We start from the raw sequence: 17,073 nt of genomic DNA, 5'->3' as shown, positions 1-17,073 counted from the left end.
TGAGGACCGTCAGAGGTTAGAGCAGGACATAGATTGGTTGGATACTTGGGCGGAGAAATGGCAGATGAAGTTTAATCTGAGCTAATGTGAGGTAATGCATTTTGGAAGGTATAATACATATAGGAATATACAGTAAATGGCAGAATCCTTAAGAGTATTTTTAGGCAAAGGGATCTGGGTATACAGGTAACAGGTGACTGAAAGTGGCAACGCAGGGGAGAAGGTAGGCAAGAAGGCATACGGCATGCTTAACTTCATCAGCCAGGGAATCGAGTTTCAAAATTGTCAAGTCATGTTGCAGCTTTATTAGAATCTTACTTAGGCTGCACTTGAAATATAGTGTTCAATTCTGGTTGCCACACTACAGAAGGATGCGGAGGCTTTGGAGAGAGTGCAGAAAAGATTTACCAGGATGTTGCCTGGCATGGAGGACATTAGCTATAAGAGGAGGTTGGAGAAACTTGGTTCGTACTCACTGGAATAACAGAGGTTGAGGGGCAACCTGATAGAAGTCTCCATGATTATAAGAAGCTTTTTTTTAGGGTGTCAGAGTCAATTACACCCTTAAAAAAAAGGCATAGGTTTAAGGCGTGAGGGGCAAGGTTTAAAGGAAATATACGAGGCAAGTTTGTTTTTTTTTACACTGAAGGTGGTGGGTGCCTGGAACATGCCTCCAAGGGAGGTAGTGGAGCAGATATGATAGTGACACTTAAGGGGCATCTTGACAAAAACATGAATAGGATGAGAATAGAGGGATATAGTTCAGTCAGGCAGCAGTTGGTGCAGGCTTGGAGGGCTGAAGGAAGGGTCTGTAACTGTGCTGTAATTTTCTTTGTTCTTTGAGAGAATGGGGTTCTAAAATTGTCAGTATTCCAGTGTGAATCTTGGGCATTTTAATGTGATTATCCAAGAATTAAATAGCCACCTGAAATTGTCAATGTTCACAGGAATAGCAGCCATTTAACATTTAAAGCACCAACAAAAAAACTTTACTTATGCAAGGAACTGGAAGAGGAAAAAATCTGCTAACAGGTTACACAACTCTACATTCTCATTTCCATTTTATGGCATATTTTTGCTCTCAAAACATGAGGATTGAGGGCTAACAGCAGGTCTTACTTTACCTCACTGCCTTGAAGGGACTTGGTAGGATTTCCAGACGGTATGGCAGCATTCAACTCTGCTTCAGGTTTACAGAGCAGTGAAATAATTTCTCTATGAGATGCATAACGGTCTCTGACCACCTTATCTGCTTGGATGGCTCGGTCCAGAGTATTTTTGAAATTAGCTCCCTCTTTGAAAAAGAACACAATTATTTCAAATTTTCAGCATCATCTTTTCAGAGTAGTAAAGTCTGTTTGTTTGGTTCACCCCAAAACCACTTAGTAGACTTCTTTCTCCAACTGACAAACTAAAGAAGCAACACCCACAATGCAGATAGCCAAAAAAAAGTTAAAAACCAAGAGCATTAAGCCAGCGATAGGCGAGTCAAACTAGGTTTTGAGGATGTGGAATTAATGAGTCAGGTTTGGCACCAATACCAGGATTTCAACACAATGGCCAGAATACTCTCACAGGATTTGATTCAAAATATCTTGAAATTCACTCACTATGGTAGCATTGATAAAGTGGAGATATAAAGATTGTAATGGTGAAAGATTTGCTAGTCCAAAAAATTTCTACTCAATCTGGCAGTGACAAGTGCCTGAAGAAGCTTTCTAGACATTTCAGAAGTACTGAAGCTTTTGATTAATTTGAATGTTATTGCACATGATTACTTGAAGGCAATTCAGTATGTATTTTCCCATCAAAAGGGAAATCAAGTTCAAGGAAGGTAACTCGAACATACAGATAAAAAGTTCCAGCTGTAGGCACAGGGTATAATGAAGACAAAGTCATTTGTGGATTATGGAAGACAAAAAGGAAACCACATTCTTAAGTAGCTATCAGTTTGATCAGTAGAGAAAATGAGCAGCCAACGGAAATTTAAAAACCTTTTGGCCAACTTAAAATCATAGGGGAGATTTAAGGTGTATGCACTCAACAATTCACTGAGCAAAACAATGCACTACTTTAATAGATAGTGGATAAGAAAATTGTGTTAGATTAGCATTGAAGGCTTAATGAGGACAGCAACAGAAATCTCGTGTCTGATGAGGGAATCTGCTCGGTTAACTAGCTTTATGTCATACAAATGTAAATTTTAAACTCCTCTTTTTTTCAAATTAATAATAGCCATGTCTTATCATAGAAATCATAGAATGTCTACAGTGTAGAAGGCCGCCATTCAGTCCATCGAGTCTGCACCAACCACAATCCCACCCAGGCCCTATTCCTGTAACCCCACATTATTTACCTTGCAAATCCCCCTGAAACGAGGGTCACTTTAGCACGGCCAATCCACCTAACTTGCACATCTTTGGAATGTGGAAGGAAACCAGAACACCCGGAGGAACCCATGCAGACATAGGGAGAACATGCAAACTCCGCACAGTGACCCGAGTCTGGAATTGAACCTGGGTCCCTGGAGCTGAGGCAGCAGTGCTAGCCACTGTGCCTCATTAATGTTTTTCTGTTGATTGTAGACTTTACTTTTAAAATAAATATAAACTGAAAATGCTCGAAAACTAAGTAGGTAATGCAGCATCCGTGCAGATAGGGTATGGGGGTAACTGACGAGTGGACCAGGGTGTTTCGAAGTGCCCTCAGACTTCTGAGAGGAGGGGAGAGGAAACTGTTTGGAACACATGCTTCCCAGTCCTCCTAACGAGACCTTCCCATGCAAGAACACGCGGTGTAACATCTACCCTTTTACAACCTCCGCCATCACCATCCAAGACTGAAGAATTCCCTCCAGTTGAAATAGTGATTTACGTGTATCGCTATAATTTTGAAGACAGCAAGTCCTGTTTAACATTGCTTTGACATTGGTAAGTTAACAGGTCTGTAATCTCATTGAGCACCAAGAGATTGCTTTCCAAGTCATTGCCCACATACATTGTTGATTACATATTGGAGTGGCATCTACTATGTTAGCACTCGGTAGCCTTCTGGACTCAACACGGAGCTGAGCAACTAATTTGTGCCAAGATTTTGTTTTGTTTTCCTTGCATGTTTTCTCAACCTTGCTTCCTTTCTGTTTTGGCTCTCAAGTGGCAGCAATCCTTTAACCTGTTTTTTTCTCCAAATGCTGCCTGACCTGCTGAGTATTTCCAGCACTGCCTGTTTTTATTTCAGATTTTCAACAACCACAGAATTTTACTTCTGTTTTAATATTAATATCAGACGGCAATTGTGCAAAACATACAGATTAGGTGAAGGATAATTTCAATTTACAGCAATGTCTATAATTTTAAAAAGCATCAATTTAAGTCTAAGAAGGATATGCTGTGTGACTTCACTGGGATGAACATTTTCAAGGATCAAGAGGTAAAAGATACATCATCAGAAAATGTTGCTGTGAAAAATATCAAACACAAACTGCATAGGATGGTGTAGCAATGCGAATGATCAGATACTAAAAAGTAAAGAAGCAAAACTTATTAGTCACAAGTAAGGCTTACATTAACACGGAAATGAAGATCTGTGAAATTCCTCTAGTCACCACAAGCTGGCACCTGTTCGGATCAATGCACCTAACCAGCACATATTACTGACCTATCTGATGTCTTATTTTAATTTCTTCAGTTTTGTTATTGGATTGCACTTCAGCTTTATGGCCACCCTTGCCCCAAAACAGCATTGTGGTCAGTCATAAAAATCAAAACATTTAGTTAGTTTTAAGTCTGGTCATCATTAGGCTTCATGTATAAATGGGAGATATTTTTAATTTCATTCATGTGTAAAACAATGCAGTGGTAACCATAGAAATTTACAAATGGTGCTGTAAACAAACATGTGTAGTGATTTTCAACACTTCCACGCTCAAGAGACAACCCAAAGACATCCAAAGTCTTGAATCATGGCATTTCCTCCAGAATGGGCCTACTGTAAACTTATTGTAGAGTAAGAAAATGCATACAGCCCCCTAATTTTACGAGGAACCAGTGTTATATTATCAGTGACCATGCAAGTACTGTCAGAGCCCACAAATAGCAAATTTAGGGAGGGAAGATCAGTTTCAACAGCTAAACTCTAAAGGGCAGAAACTCCAGCAGTAAATGTTAAACATTGTTACGGGCACGCTGGAACAGATTTAAAATTAAAAATGTTACTTGAGGATGTTTTCTTACCTGTTCTTAGAGGTTTGTACAGTTCACTTGAAGGCGTCCTTTTCCACCGCTCTTTAAATTTTGCTTTCAGTTCATTATCAGTGACTTCCTCTTGATCAAGTACTTTCAGTGCCTAAAGATAAAAAAAACTCCAATATAAAATTTAGTACTGCAGCAAGCACCGTTCTATGAGCCACAAAAGGCTACAAATTATTTTTGGAAAGGAAACAAGATTCCTTTGTCAGCTATTACAATGGGGGAAATTAAACTGTTCAAGTTACATTAAACCAACAAAAAGTGCAAGTGGGTTATTTGATGAGGCTATCTTGCAACACAAACCCCATTTATTTTTACAGAACATTAAAAAAGTTTATGCATACTAATTAACAAGATACCCGCATTCACAAAGTGACCATCTCTTAACTGGGGTTAACATTTCAAAAGAAAGCACAAAACATAAAGCAGAGAGATGGTAGGAAAAAACAGATTACCTCATCCAGAATTTCTCTGTTTCTTTGCAGAAGTTCTGGAAGATCCCTCATAAGTTGATCTATTGTCTGCACACCACCCTGCTGAATAACAACTTTGGACTTCTCCAAAATAGACCCAGGAATGGTGTCACCAGAAACATCCTCTATGGCAGCTGGCAGATTCAAGGAAGCCAGCACACTGAAAGATGAAATTAAACATAACTATAATACAATTATCTATTGCTACTCTGTCATCTCTCCTCTGATATGCAAAAATACCTGGAATAAATCTAATGGTCTTTCTCTTGCTCATTGGTGAAGCTTCCCCACTTATGCTTTCATAAGTGAACCAGAAGTGTATTTCTTCTAAGGTGAATGCGGCAAGGTTTAAAGGAGATGTACGAGGCAGATTTTTTTTTTTACACAAGAGTAGTGGGTGCCTGGAACTCATTGCTGGGGGAGGTAGTGGAAGCAGATACGGTAGTGACATTTAACGGGCGTCTTGACAAGTACATGAATAGGACGGGAATATAGGGATATGGTCCCTGGAAGGGTAGGGGGTTTTAGTTCAGTCAGGCAGCATGGTCGGTGCAGGCTTGGAGAGCCCAAGGGCCTGTTCTCATGCTGTAATTTTCTTTGCTCTGTGTGACAGAAGCCTATAAATTAATGAGGGGCATAGATCAGCTAGACAATATCTTTTCCCAAAGGTAGGGGGGTCCAAAACTAGAGGACATAGGTTTAAGGTGAGAGGGGACATACAAAAAGGGTCCAGAGGGACAAATTTTTCCACAGAGGGTAGTCAGTGTCTGGAACAAGCTACCAGAGGTAGTAGCAGAGATTGGTACAATTTTGTCTTTTAAAAAGCGTTTAGACAGTTACATAAGTAAAATAGCCATCGAGCGATATGGGCCAAATGCAGGCAATTGGGACTAGCTTAGCCATTAAAAAAAAAGGGTGGCATGAGTTGGACCGAAGGGTCTGTTTCAATGCTTTAAACCTCTATGAATCTATGATTCTAAGTACAATATTGTTAAACTTGACTGGGAGAAAAAAAATCATGTAATTAACAATGCCATCATCATACAGAACTATCTTATTTGTGAACAGCTTGTGCTCTTCCGTCTAAAGTAAAGGAAACCACAAACATATCAGTATGTAGTACAAAGTGCACTGCGTAAAGAATGTGATTTGGGCATTAATAACTGAACTGGAGGTTTCTAACTTACCCATTGGCTAGATTTGTGGATTCTCTCATTTGTGCTATCAGTCTGTTCACCAGGTCAGCCCTTCTCTGATTATACATACTCAGAGCTTGCTGCACTGCCAAAGGAACCATCTTCGCAAAGAGATCTAAATGTGAAAGTTAGTTTTTAAAAACGTGTTCTTCATAATTCATCCATTGCAACTGCTTGTGTAAAAATAGGCAATAACACTTCTATTTCATCCCCACCTGAAAACATTACTTGAATATTTTTGGGGTGAATGAAAATTTGTTGCTTAAGGAGTACGTACTCAAAAATGATGTGCTAAAATTGCAGATGATGTTTAAATGAACATTATTTACATAGCTGGAATTAATTTCACTGCTGTAAGGATAATTAATCAATGCAATTTAAAAGCCAGTGCAAAATCTTCAAACAAGCTAAGCACCGAAACAAAAACCAAACATGCCTACTACCTTATGACACATTTCACGTTTTAATAACTGAACAGAAGCATATTAAAAATCAATCTGGCAGAAGACTACCAGTGAGCATCACTTCAGTAATTGTTTTGCTTTCTTATTCTTCAAACGTGCACAGTGCTAAGAATGCCACAAACATTTCCCAGACAAGTTGCTTCAAAGTGGTGGTGGTCTACTTCTCTCAATTGTTGCATTTCTTGTGATGATGCTCCTCACCACAGTATTAGGTGGGAAATTTCAGGATTTTGTCCCAGTGATGATATTTACCACTTCTCCTTTGAGTGTTCAAATTGGGACTAATTTAGGAGGACAATGTGTCAATATTGGTGCTCACATGAATGCTGCCCAGGTTGTCCTGATTTCGGTGGGTATTACGTCTAGTGGTGATATTCAGTTCAATGCCATGGGGATAAATGAACTGGGCCACAATATCCTGGATGGTATTGAGTTTCCTTAGTGTTGATGCAGTGACACGCATCGAGACAAATAGCTACAGAATTCTGCTCACATCCATTGGCTGATGGTCTGCTCAATCCTGCCTGCTTTTAGTTATCATCATGCAGTTACTTTGTGCTGTTGCCTCAATAGGTTGCCAAAATATTCCAAGGACTTTAATGCTGCTCTGATAAAGGTGTTATGTCTTGATTTTTGTCTTTCCCAATTCATCTGGAAATGAGACTTTCTGGTCCTGCGATTTAATCCTTCGTCCACTTCTTTTCAGTGAAATCAAGATTCAGGGCCACTCCCCGAATTAGCACAAATGAAGCTTTTTTTAAAAAAAAAAATCATTTATGGGATATAGCTGTTGTTGACAAAGCCAGCATTTACCACCCATCTCAAATTACCCAAAGTAATGAGCTGCTTCTGCAAACAGCTGTAGACAGTGCAAAAAAGATACACCCTCAATGCTGTAGGGAAGGAACTCCAGGATTTTGAATCAGTTGAGCTTCAAGGAATTTTCAGAACAGGAGAATGGGAGACTTGGAAGGGAGCTTGAAGGTGGTGGTGTTTTAATATCCTTGTGTCCCGGTTTTCGTCAGGCTTGTTTGGAAAGAGGTATCAAAGAAGCACTGGCAACAATGCTGCGCCGACAGTGGATACTTAGGAAATGTTCAAGATGGGGTGCTGATCAATCTGCTTTGTTCTGAACAGTGTCAAGTTCCTCAAATGTTGTTGGAGCTGCACTCATCCAAGCAAATATAGCAAACTTCATCACACTCTTGATTTCGGTTGTGGAATTGAGACTTTAGGGAATTGAGATCCTCACTGCCGAATTCCCTGCCTCTAACCTCCTCTGGTCACCACAGCACTAGTATGGCTGGGGCGAGTTAAATTTCTGGTCAATGGTCACCCCCCCCCCCCCCCCCCCCCCCGGATGTTAATGGTGCAGGATTCAGTGCTAGTAAAAGCATTGAATGTCATGGGAATGTCACTTGCTTGGCACTTGTATAGTGTATGTTACTTGCCACTCATCAGCCTAAGCTTGAATATTATCTAGGCTTTTTTGCAAGTGGTTACAAACTGCTACATAGCTGACGAGTTATGATTGGAACTGATGGACTGAACTTTTCGGACCTTAGATCATTGTTAAAGCAGCTAAAGATGCATGAGCTGAGGACATTATTGAAGAACTCCTGCAGCAACGCCCTGGGGCTGAGATAAATGGTCTCAAACAATAACATCCATCTTCCTTTCAACTCCCTCAACCACCCACAATTCACATTGAATTTAATTTTGCTCTGATTTGTTCATGTCATCTGGTTAAATGCTGCCATGGGTTAACAGTAGTCACTCCTTGCAGTAAGGTCTCAAGACAACTAATCCAGGCAGAGCCCAAACTGAAGAACTGTGGTGAGTTTATTCCGTGAATGGGTGTCATTTCAGGGCAGTGACTACAATACCTTTCATCACTTTACCTACGATTAAGATTAAACTGACTTGGCAGCAATTGACCACAGGAGATGACCTGATCTTTGCGGACAGGCCATATCTGGGGAATTTTTCACGTTGTTGGTTAAATGCCAGTACTTTAACTGTACCAAAATAGCTTGGCTCAGAGCATCGGTGGTTCCAATGTACAAGTCTTCAGCACCACAGCTTGGATGTTCTCAGGGGTCATTGCCTTTGTTGTATCCAGTACATTCAGCTGCTACTTGATATGATGTTAGGTGAATCAAATTGGCTGAAGACTGGCACCTATGGGAGTCTGAGGAGGGTAATCACTCAGCACCTTGCGGCTCAAACAAAAACAGAAAATGCTGGAAAATCTCAGAACTCTGACAGCATCCATGGTGAGAGAAAACAGAGCTAATGTTTCAAGTCTGGACGTCAGACTTGAAATATTAGTGCTGTTCTCTCTCCACAGATGCTGTCAGACCTGCTGAGATTTTTTTTAAAGCATTTTCTATTTTTGTTTCAGATTCCAGCATCAGCAGTAATCTGCTTTTACATTCTGGCTGAAAACTGCAAATGTTTCAACCTTGTCTCCTGCACTCAGATAATGGGCTCCACCATTATCATAGATGATGCTCATGAAACTTTCTCCTCCAGTTATTTATTTGACTGTCTACCATCAAAAATGTTGAGATGTTACAGGATCACAATGCTGTGGTCTGACTTGTTGGTTGTGGGGGACCTCTTTTTACAAATGAAACCAAGGACCCTTTTAGCTTAAAACATCAATAGTCATCAAGTACAAAAAATTCAAGATTGGTTTCAGAATGCAGATTTCTGAAGGGCAGAAAGCTGATGATATTTCCTGCCACAAAAGCCAAATGTGGTTTCTCTCACTATGAGCTTACCATTGAATTTCTGGCTCAAGGGGACACTGACAGGAGTGGGCTTCACCAATGTGGCTTTTCCTACTGGCTCCAAATCTTTCACATCAGGTACACGGTCATGGTAAATGAAGTCATTATCCTTTTTCGCGGCAGTTAACGCCCGAGCGATTTTGTCCGACAGGTCCTTCACATTGATATACTCATCATACCGAGAGGCAACTGTCTTCACCAAATCAGATGCATGCTGAGTTACAAAAATAGAAAATCATGAGTTCATCTATTCATGAATAGCTAAAACCAGAAGTTTTGAATCTTAGTGTTCAAAGTCTTTTACCTTTAATTTTCAGAGAAAGGGAAGCAATTAAGCTTTGGCAATCTGCAAAGTTATCATTCAAATTCATCAAATACAATTTTAAAACTCTGGTATTGAAGCTTTATTGTATGGAATTGAAAATCACAGATTTAATTGTTCTGTATTATGTTGTAATGTATTTACACAGAACCCAAGCTATATATAGTGCAGACCCAATGAACAGGATATTTACCCAGAATGTACATCCAATCAAGAGTATGCACCATCTAATTTTACACCAGTGATAAAAGATCCGCCTGGAGTAGTCAACCATGTTGTATGCTAGAATGTGGTTGAGAAAGATGAGGAGCAATAATGCACAACAGTCACAAATCATTTGTGACTTTAATCAGGCTAATTTCAATACTGTAGTAATGCAGAAACTTGGAGTTAGAAGATAGATGGATTCGGATGGCATCAACACCCTCAAGAGCCAGGGGTGTTTTTGAGAAGCAAGATGACTAAAGCGTTTGGATTCTCAGATAATCACAGATTAGTGAGAAGTTTTAGCAAGGAGCAATTTGGCCCAATTTTCTTTGACGCATTCCAAACTTGGAGGTAAATCAGTTGAGTGCTAACTAGTTCAAAATTTTCTCCTTTGGACTTAAGAAACTGAAGATGGGACCACACCAGATAAAATGACCAGGGTCAGAGGGAACAAGTGGCAAAGGAAGAATGTGATTGAGCAGGCTGATAGCTGCAAAAACATAATGGAGAGGGGGTCAAGGGTCAGTTTTCAAGTGCTGCTCCAAGTCACTGGTGAGATATGTTTTTCCCTGTGACAGACAGAGGCTTACAAGAAGTGATCACAGGTGGCTCTGTAACGAGACAGTAGATTTCTAGGGAAAAGTAACACATAATGGCATAATTAAGGAAATGGCCATTAATTTGGGGTCAGGAGCTTTTAAATAATAGCAAATGAAAAGATCCTTCAATTGATGAGACACATCAAAACTTAACCATAAGCATTTCATACCAGGGTTGCAAGCATTTACTAGAAGATTGCACGCTGCAGAGAGCAATTAAAACAGAATAGTACTTCTGTTAGATAACAGTTATTGGGCATATAATTTAAATATTCTGTCAAAATCTTTGCAACTATAAATTCCAGCTAATCTGTACAGCCCAAATGCATTTCATAATTGGGCCCATGGTATCACGATAAATAATATCTCCATAACTATTATAATGGCACCTTGAGGTGAACTAAAACTTTCTTTTTGAAAGGAAAAGAACGAACAATGCATTCATGGTGTTTATAGAAGGCTTACCTGCAGTCTGCCAATCTCCTCACCAAATTTCTTCTGTTGTTTTGCCAGAACTGATTGATGGTACTCTGCGTTGGCCTGCATCATGCAATGTTTTGCAGCTAGAACAGGCAGCACTTCCTGGAAATAAAAATACTGACCAGGGGAAAGCCCAACCACAAACAACCACAGACAACAAGGGAATCAGGAAAGAGAAGGAGAAAAGAGAGGAAATTAGAATCACATCAATGGTTTTTAGAAAGTCAGATAGGTTAAATAATTTGAAATGTAAGTTGAGCAATCAGGTGACTATGAATGGCTTGAATTTTGAAAGAGGAAAGCAGTTGTATCCTATGAAAAAGTAAACACTAAACTAAAAGCGCAATTTTTAATATTCTGGTAACAAATGAGTCACTTAAAATCAGAATAAAATCCAAATCCCTATGTATTAAATTTAATTGAATATATGCAATTACTTCACTCTCAAATTAAATTGTCCAGTCGTTCATTAAACTGGATTGCATGGGCACAAGAATTTGGTCCCCGAAAATCCAAATATGTAAAAGATTGTGAATTGGCAGCAAGTTCTCTCCTCAGCTGAATATCAGGAAGACATATAGTGTGGTCTAAAGAGAGGAAAAATATATATAGGAATAGTTAATGCAGGAGCTGAGTCAAAGTATCCACGGAATTGAATGTCAAAAGCTCAATGGCCCAAGAACATTGACCCATTTGCTTTCAGAACTGAAGTTAAATTTGCTTGCATGCAACTTATAAGCACCACAGTTAACCCTAATACTCAATCCAAGCCAATACATGCCACTAGCAGTGGAATTTTTTAAAAAATCAAACAAGTTCCTCAGTTAACGTTACAGTATTCTGCTGCTAGTCATTTGGGGCAATAGATGTCAGATTACCCATTGACCATAATTTCTAACTACCGTACCACCAACTTGAGCCTACACAGGCAATTTTAACAGATGTACTGAAGGTATGCTGAGCAGTTGCTTTCCCTTTTTCAATTCTGCAGACAAATGTATTTTTAACATCACAGCCTGAACCATTACCTGTACCCAAACAGAAAAAGGAGGTATTAAGATCAGAAGTCAGCCACTCGGCCCTTCAAGCCTGCTCCGACGTTCAACATCATCATGGCTTATCTGATTGGGGTTTTAATTCCATAGTGCTGCCTGCATCAAATTAGAAGCAGTTCTGTGCTTTGGTTCAATGCCCACTGACAGCCAGTTTAATCAGGATGCAAATGTTGGTCCATTTAGGCAGTAGATTGTGAAATTCATAACACTGATCAATTGTTCAAGAGAAATTTAAATCATGCCAGTCCTTCAGACCTCAGCATTGCTCCACCATCATTTTGTGCCAATAATCAGTTTCAAATTCAGCATTAGAAGAACTCTATTTTGCCCTTTTGACACAATAAACCCTTGCTTCCCAAGATAATGTTCTTGCTTGTTCAATGCAAACATGATAATTTTGCACAGCTAATCTGTACAATTTTATACCATTAAATCGTACAATTTTACACCATTAAATCGTACAATTTTACACCATTAAATCGATTACCTGAACTAATTTTACAAAAGGCTTCCACAGCCAGAAAATGAACGTGCAGCTGCATCAGATTTCAGTGGATCCAAACCCAGCTCCCGCAATAGTCACAGTGCTAACTCTGAACAATAACCTGTCCCCAGACTTATTATTGTTGAACTGCTTTAACGTGCTTCAACACCTTAAATAGCTAACTGCCTACTTAAGAAATAGACATTTCTATTTCTTGCTCCTCTTCATATATACCGTAAAGTTTTCCTGAAGATTACAACTCAATTGCTCAAGTGCAGTCAGAATCTGGTATTGGTGTACTGAAGTTCATAAATAAAATATAGCCCAGACAGCATTAAACAGCATCCTGTAATAACTGTGAACATGTAGAGTTGTTCTGTTGTAGATACTACAATAGGCTGCGGTGTCCACACTACATTGGAGAGAAAGGCAAAGAGACGACAGAAAGGAGAACACCTGAAGCAAACAATCAATTGGGTCAAGTGGGTACATCTCGAAAGGGGGGTGGTTAATCTGCAAGACAAATAGTAACGTGAAAGTTAACAGACCAAAGGTAGCAGAAATCAGGAATATCCAGAACAAGCATGGTTCCTGGACCATTATCTTTAGTTTATATATATCAACTGTCATCAATTTCAGTTGAGTTATTGCTTAAAGGAAGCAAAAATGCATTAAACGCTCAGAAAATTCGCAGAGGATGAAAAATGTATTTCTCAGAAACACTTTCTACGATGTATGCACAACTGAACGAAGAATGAGCAATGGGTACAGATACAATCCACACAAATTTGCCGATCCCTTAAAGCCATCAGCTGTGACAAATAAGAGGCGTGATATAGAAAAAAAATCTCTCCAGCTTCTAAAGATTAAATATCAAACATTTCATTTACAAATCAAGTAACATTCCTCATGCAAAAATATTCAAAGAGGAATGTTGTTTTTTGCACTTTAACATATTCAGCGAGGAAAACTATGCTCAAACTTTGCTGGATAACGGGAGGAAGAGAAGCAAAACTCAATTACAATTTAGTTGGTGTGTTGAAAACATTTTATTCATTAATGGATCATCAAGCACACCACTCAAAGTACAGGCCTTGTAAACAACTTCTTTCAGCTGGCACAACTTAAGCTGAGACATTTTGGGGTAAATTTTGCCATTTAGCACTGCTGGAACAGAACTTCAGACTTTGTCCATCCCACAATTTTCTATCTATCAATATTACTGAAACAGGCTGGGTGTTGGGCATACTGACATCTGCATCCCATATGCAATCGACTCATAAGCAGCTTTGCACCAGAATTGATAAGTTCGAGAATATAACCCATTGTCTACATGTGAGCAACTGACTACAAGGAAGCTATTTTATTACAAATACCTTCAATTAAATATTTAGCAAAAAAGCTCAGCATTTAACTAACTCAGCGTTAACAACGTACATATAAAAGCATAATGAGATTAGAACAAGTCAACATATTTTAGTAATGGGAAGTCTTCTTTAACAAATTGATTGTAGTTTTTTTGAGGATGTAACAAGCAAGGTATATAAAAGGAAACTAGCAGATGCTGTATACCTGAATTTTCAAAAGGCTCTCAACAAGGTGCCACACAAAAGGTTAATAGGCAAGGTAAGTGTGCATGGAGTTGGAGCTAATGTTATCGTAGGTAGAGGACTGGTTAACAAATAGAAAGCATCAGGCTGTAAATAGTGAACAGCAGAATACCACAAAAAGAGTCAGTGCTGAAGCCTCAGCCAATTATAAACTATATTAATGACATAGAAGAAAAGATACGAAGCCAGGTGAAAAGATAAGATGTGAAGAGGACATAGAAACTGCAAAGAGAAATAAACAAGTTAAGTGGACAACAAGCTGTGGAACGACAGTGTGTGAATATGTGAAGTTATTCACTTTGGTTGAAACAACAGAAGGGCTGAAATTTATTTTTGCTGAAAGACATTTTGTCAAAGTGTTTTGTCTTCCACTCATGAAGACAGTCACAAAAATACCAATGTCAAGGGAATCAACAACTTTATACTGTATGAGAGAATACTGCTATTGGTCATTGCTGCCACGGAGAATGCACCAGTTAATGGTGACTAGCAGTTAACTGGCAAGCATGATTTGAAATTTAAAGTTGGGCAACTTGACAGATCTATTAAGATCAAAAGTTAAGGGGGAAAAAGCAGGATTAGGCTATTGAGTTGGACAATCAGCTACGATTGCAATGAATGGTGGAGCAGGCTCGAAGGGTCAAATGGCCTCCTCCTGCTCCTATCTTCTACATTTCTATTGGGATCAGTTCAAGGTCATTGGATTAATGACTGAACCAGCAAATGGCTATTACTTATTTGGTGCCGCTGAAACAGGTGCAGTGTACATCATCTTTGCGTTTGCAAAGAACAGAAACCTGTGCATTAATATATAGTTTCCGTACATGAAAATGTGTCACGCTGCAAGCCAGACAATCAAATTGCTTCTCAGCATGACTTTTAGCACAGTGGGAATTATTTAGAGATTGTTATTCAATAGCAGAAAGATATATAATGTTGGAGATCTTTTTGAATTTTGCTAGCATGGACAGGTTGGGTTCAGTCTGTACCTTGCCCATTCAACAGCGGAAGGGACATGCTGTTTCACACAATCTGTCAGTCTTGGGGATGTACAGATTACAAAACTAGCATAAAATGGGCACTGATGTGCAGTAAACCACATGATTCATTTGTGTGATAGGCAGAACATCTTTTCAGCTTGACAGCAGCATCCTGTCAGTGGCAAATGATTGTGTTGCTAGTCATAGCATCAAATTGCTAGCTTCATCTGTTGCTGCAAGTTTTATGATACCTTGTTCTTCCAGGTTAATCAGAGGTAAAATGGGCATTTTTCAGGGTCAAAAGTGACATTTTTATGTTGATGCCTGAGTTTGCATGATATATAGCGCAAAATGATATGATCAGCTTAGCCATTATCCCACAGAATGCCATTGACGTGCCTTATTTCACCATCAAACTTCGATGCTGAGCAAATGACTTGCACCCCATTTACAAAGTTACCGATGAGGCCAATCATATAACAAATGGAACTATAAGAATTGTGGTATATTTTTCAACTAGTACATAGATATTGGCATGGCAACACTACATCACTGTGATCTTGACCCACCACCACAGCATAAATCAGCGTTCATTGAGCTGGTAAAGTCAGCAACACTCACATTTGAGTTCAGTTCTAGCAACACCATGTCTACCCAAATAGATGGCGTTGCCACAAGATCCCCTCTAGCCCCAGCTCTCAAACATCTTTGTTGGGTTCCATAAGAAACACGTCTTCAATAGAACAACAACTAATCTCCTACCACTCGCATATTTCAGATGTATGGACGATACTTTGTTACATTTAACTCCACAGCAATTTGGAATTTCTTTGCATATCTCAATGGGCTCCATCCTGTGCTCAAATTCACTTTTGAAATGGAGCAGTCAAATGAACTCTCTCCTTAATGTACTAGTTGAGAACTCTGCCTGCGAGCTCTCTATCACAGTCTACCATGAGGCAAGTCGGATCAGGCCTGCTAGGAAGTGGGGGTGGGTCCAAAATTTGCAATTTAAAAATCACAATTTCAGATAGTTCCAAGTGCAGGGCAATTGCCCAGAGGAAATCTGTGCCATTGGCCAACTGCCATGCAAGACCTTACCTGTGAATTCTGACAGGGATTACCCAGTGCATCTTTGGGAAACCTTCCCTCATCAACCCAATGTGGGGGAACTCAGTAAGTCTGGCTCTTTAAAGTAGCACATAAAAAAAACTTTTGCATTGGCAAAGTAGAAACTGGCTGTTATAACTTCAGCTGCACAGACAGCCATAGCCAGTTTGGTGTAGGAAAGTAAACATTTAACTTTATTCATGGATCAAAAGAAAGAAATGCGCTTGGTTAAGGTAAGTTATTGCCTTACTAAATCATTTTCAGCAGGACAATTAAGAGAAAAGGTAGTTAAGTTTGAGATAGTCTATCCACATGACATTCAATTTTAGAGATTGTTGTGACTTGACACATTGTTGGATTTACACAACTTTATAATTAATGAAACCATAACACCATCCCCAAAGTTCAAAAAACACAAGCAAAGATGAAAAAGCAAATCTGAAATTATTTTTTGGTAGGGTTTAGACCTGAAAAAAAATTTTCATTCATCAAAGGTCTCAATCAATTTAAACATAGCCTTCAATAGTGAATTTGAAATAAAATATTATTTTATCTCAAGTAACAAAACAAGCTATTGAACTAGGAACGATTAAAGTTGGTGGTATAAACTCTTGGGACCAGGTTTATTGCAGTTTAATTCTGCATCCAAATGCTTGTTAGCCGATCCCACTAATTTACTTTGTTAACAAATTAAATGCCAAGCACTACTGCAGATTCTTGGAACTTACCTTGGGTAAATTTTCCTTATACTGGCACTGTTTGAAGGCATCTCCATAGTAATCTGCAGCTTGATTAGCAAGTTTAGCTATTATTGCATCTTTCATTTTATCTGCAAGACAAAGTTGTCAATAATGACATAAGCATGAACTACTGCTTCAAATTCCCATCTCAATTTTCTCCCTTTATACAGCCCAGTACAATCGAAAAGGATGCCCCTAAAAACTGTTTAAACTGTCAAGTCTATTTGTTCCAGCAAATGCTGACTAAATTCCAAAGACATAATTATTAAAAGCTGTTTCATTATATTCATTAAAATTATTTATCAAAAGTT

At 39.0% G+C, this 17,073-nt stretch overlaps 1 protein-coding gene across 4 annotated transcripts in view; it reads right to left on the bottom strand.

The window, feature by feature from the left end:
• The window catches only part of pdcd6ip (programmed cell death 6 interacting protein), a 77,575-nt gene that overhangs the window by 15,389 nt on the left and 45,113 nt on the right, over nucleotides 1-17,073 (bottom strand). For 2 of the 4 annotated variants that reach the window (XM_080193678.1, XM_080193680.1), the window contains exons 6-12: nucleotides 16,751-16,851; nucleotides 10,769-10,900; nucleotides 9,167-9,389; nucleotides 5,908-6,031; nucleotides 4,703-4,880; nucleotides 4,233-4,344; nucleotides 1,125-1,294 (exon numbers count right to left, since the gene is read on the bottom strand). In XM_080193678.1, the coding sequence (XP_080049804.1) occupies nucleotides 1,125-1,294; nucleotides 4,233-4,344; nucleotides 4,703-4,880; nucleotides 5,908-6,031; nucleotides 9,167-9,389; nucleotides 10,769-10,900; nucleotides 16,751-16,851 (1,040 nt within the window). The remainder of the gene's footprint in view (nucleotides 1-1,124; nucleotides 1,295-4,232; nucleotides 4,345-4,702; nucleotides 4,881-5,907; nucleotides 6,032-9,166; nucleotides 9,390-10,768; nucleotides 10,901-16,750; nucleotides 16,852-17,073) is intronic. The other 2 variants (XM_080193679.1, XM_080193681.1) reach the window with 1 other exon arrangement.

This window comes from Carcharhinus amblyrhynchos, chromosome 8 (genome assembly GCF_965287045.1).
Source record: "Carcharhinus amblyrhynchos chromosome 8, sCarAmb.v2.hapA, whole genome shotgun sequence".
Lineage (NCBI taxonomy): Eukaryota > Metazoa > Chordata > Chondrichthyes > Carcharhiniformes > Carcharhinidae > Carcharhinus > Carcharhinus amblyrhynchos.
Note: the sequence above shows the minus strand (reverse complement) of the source record. Positions and strands in the feature narration are given on the sequence as shown.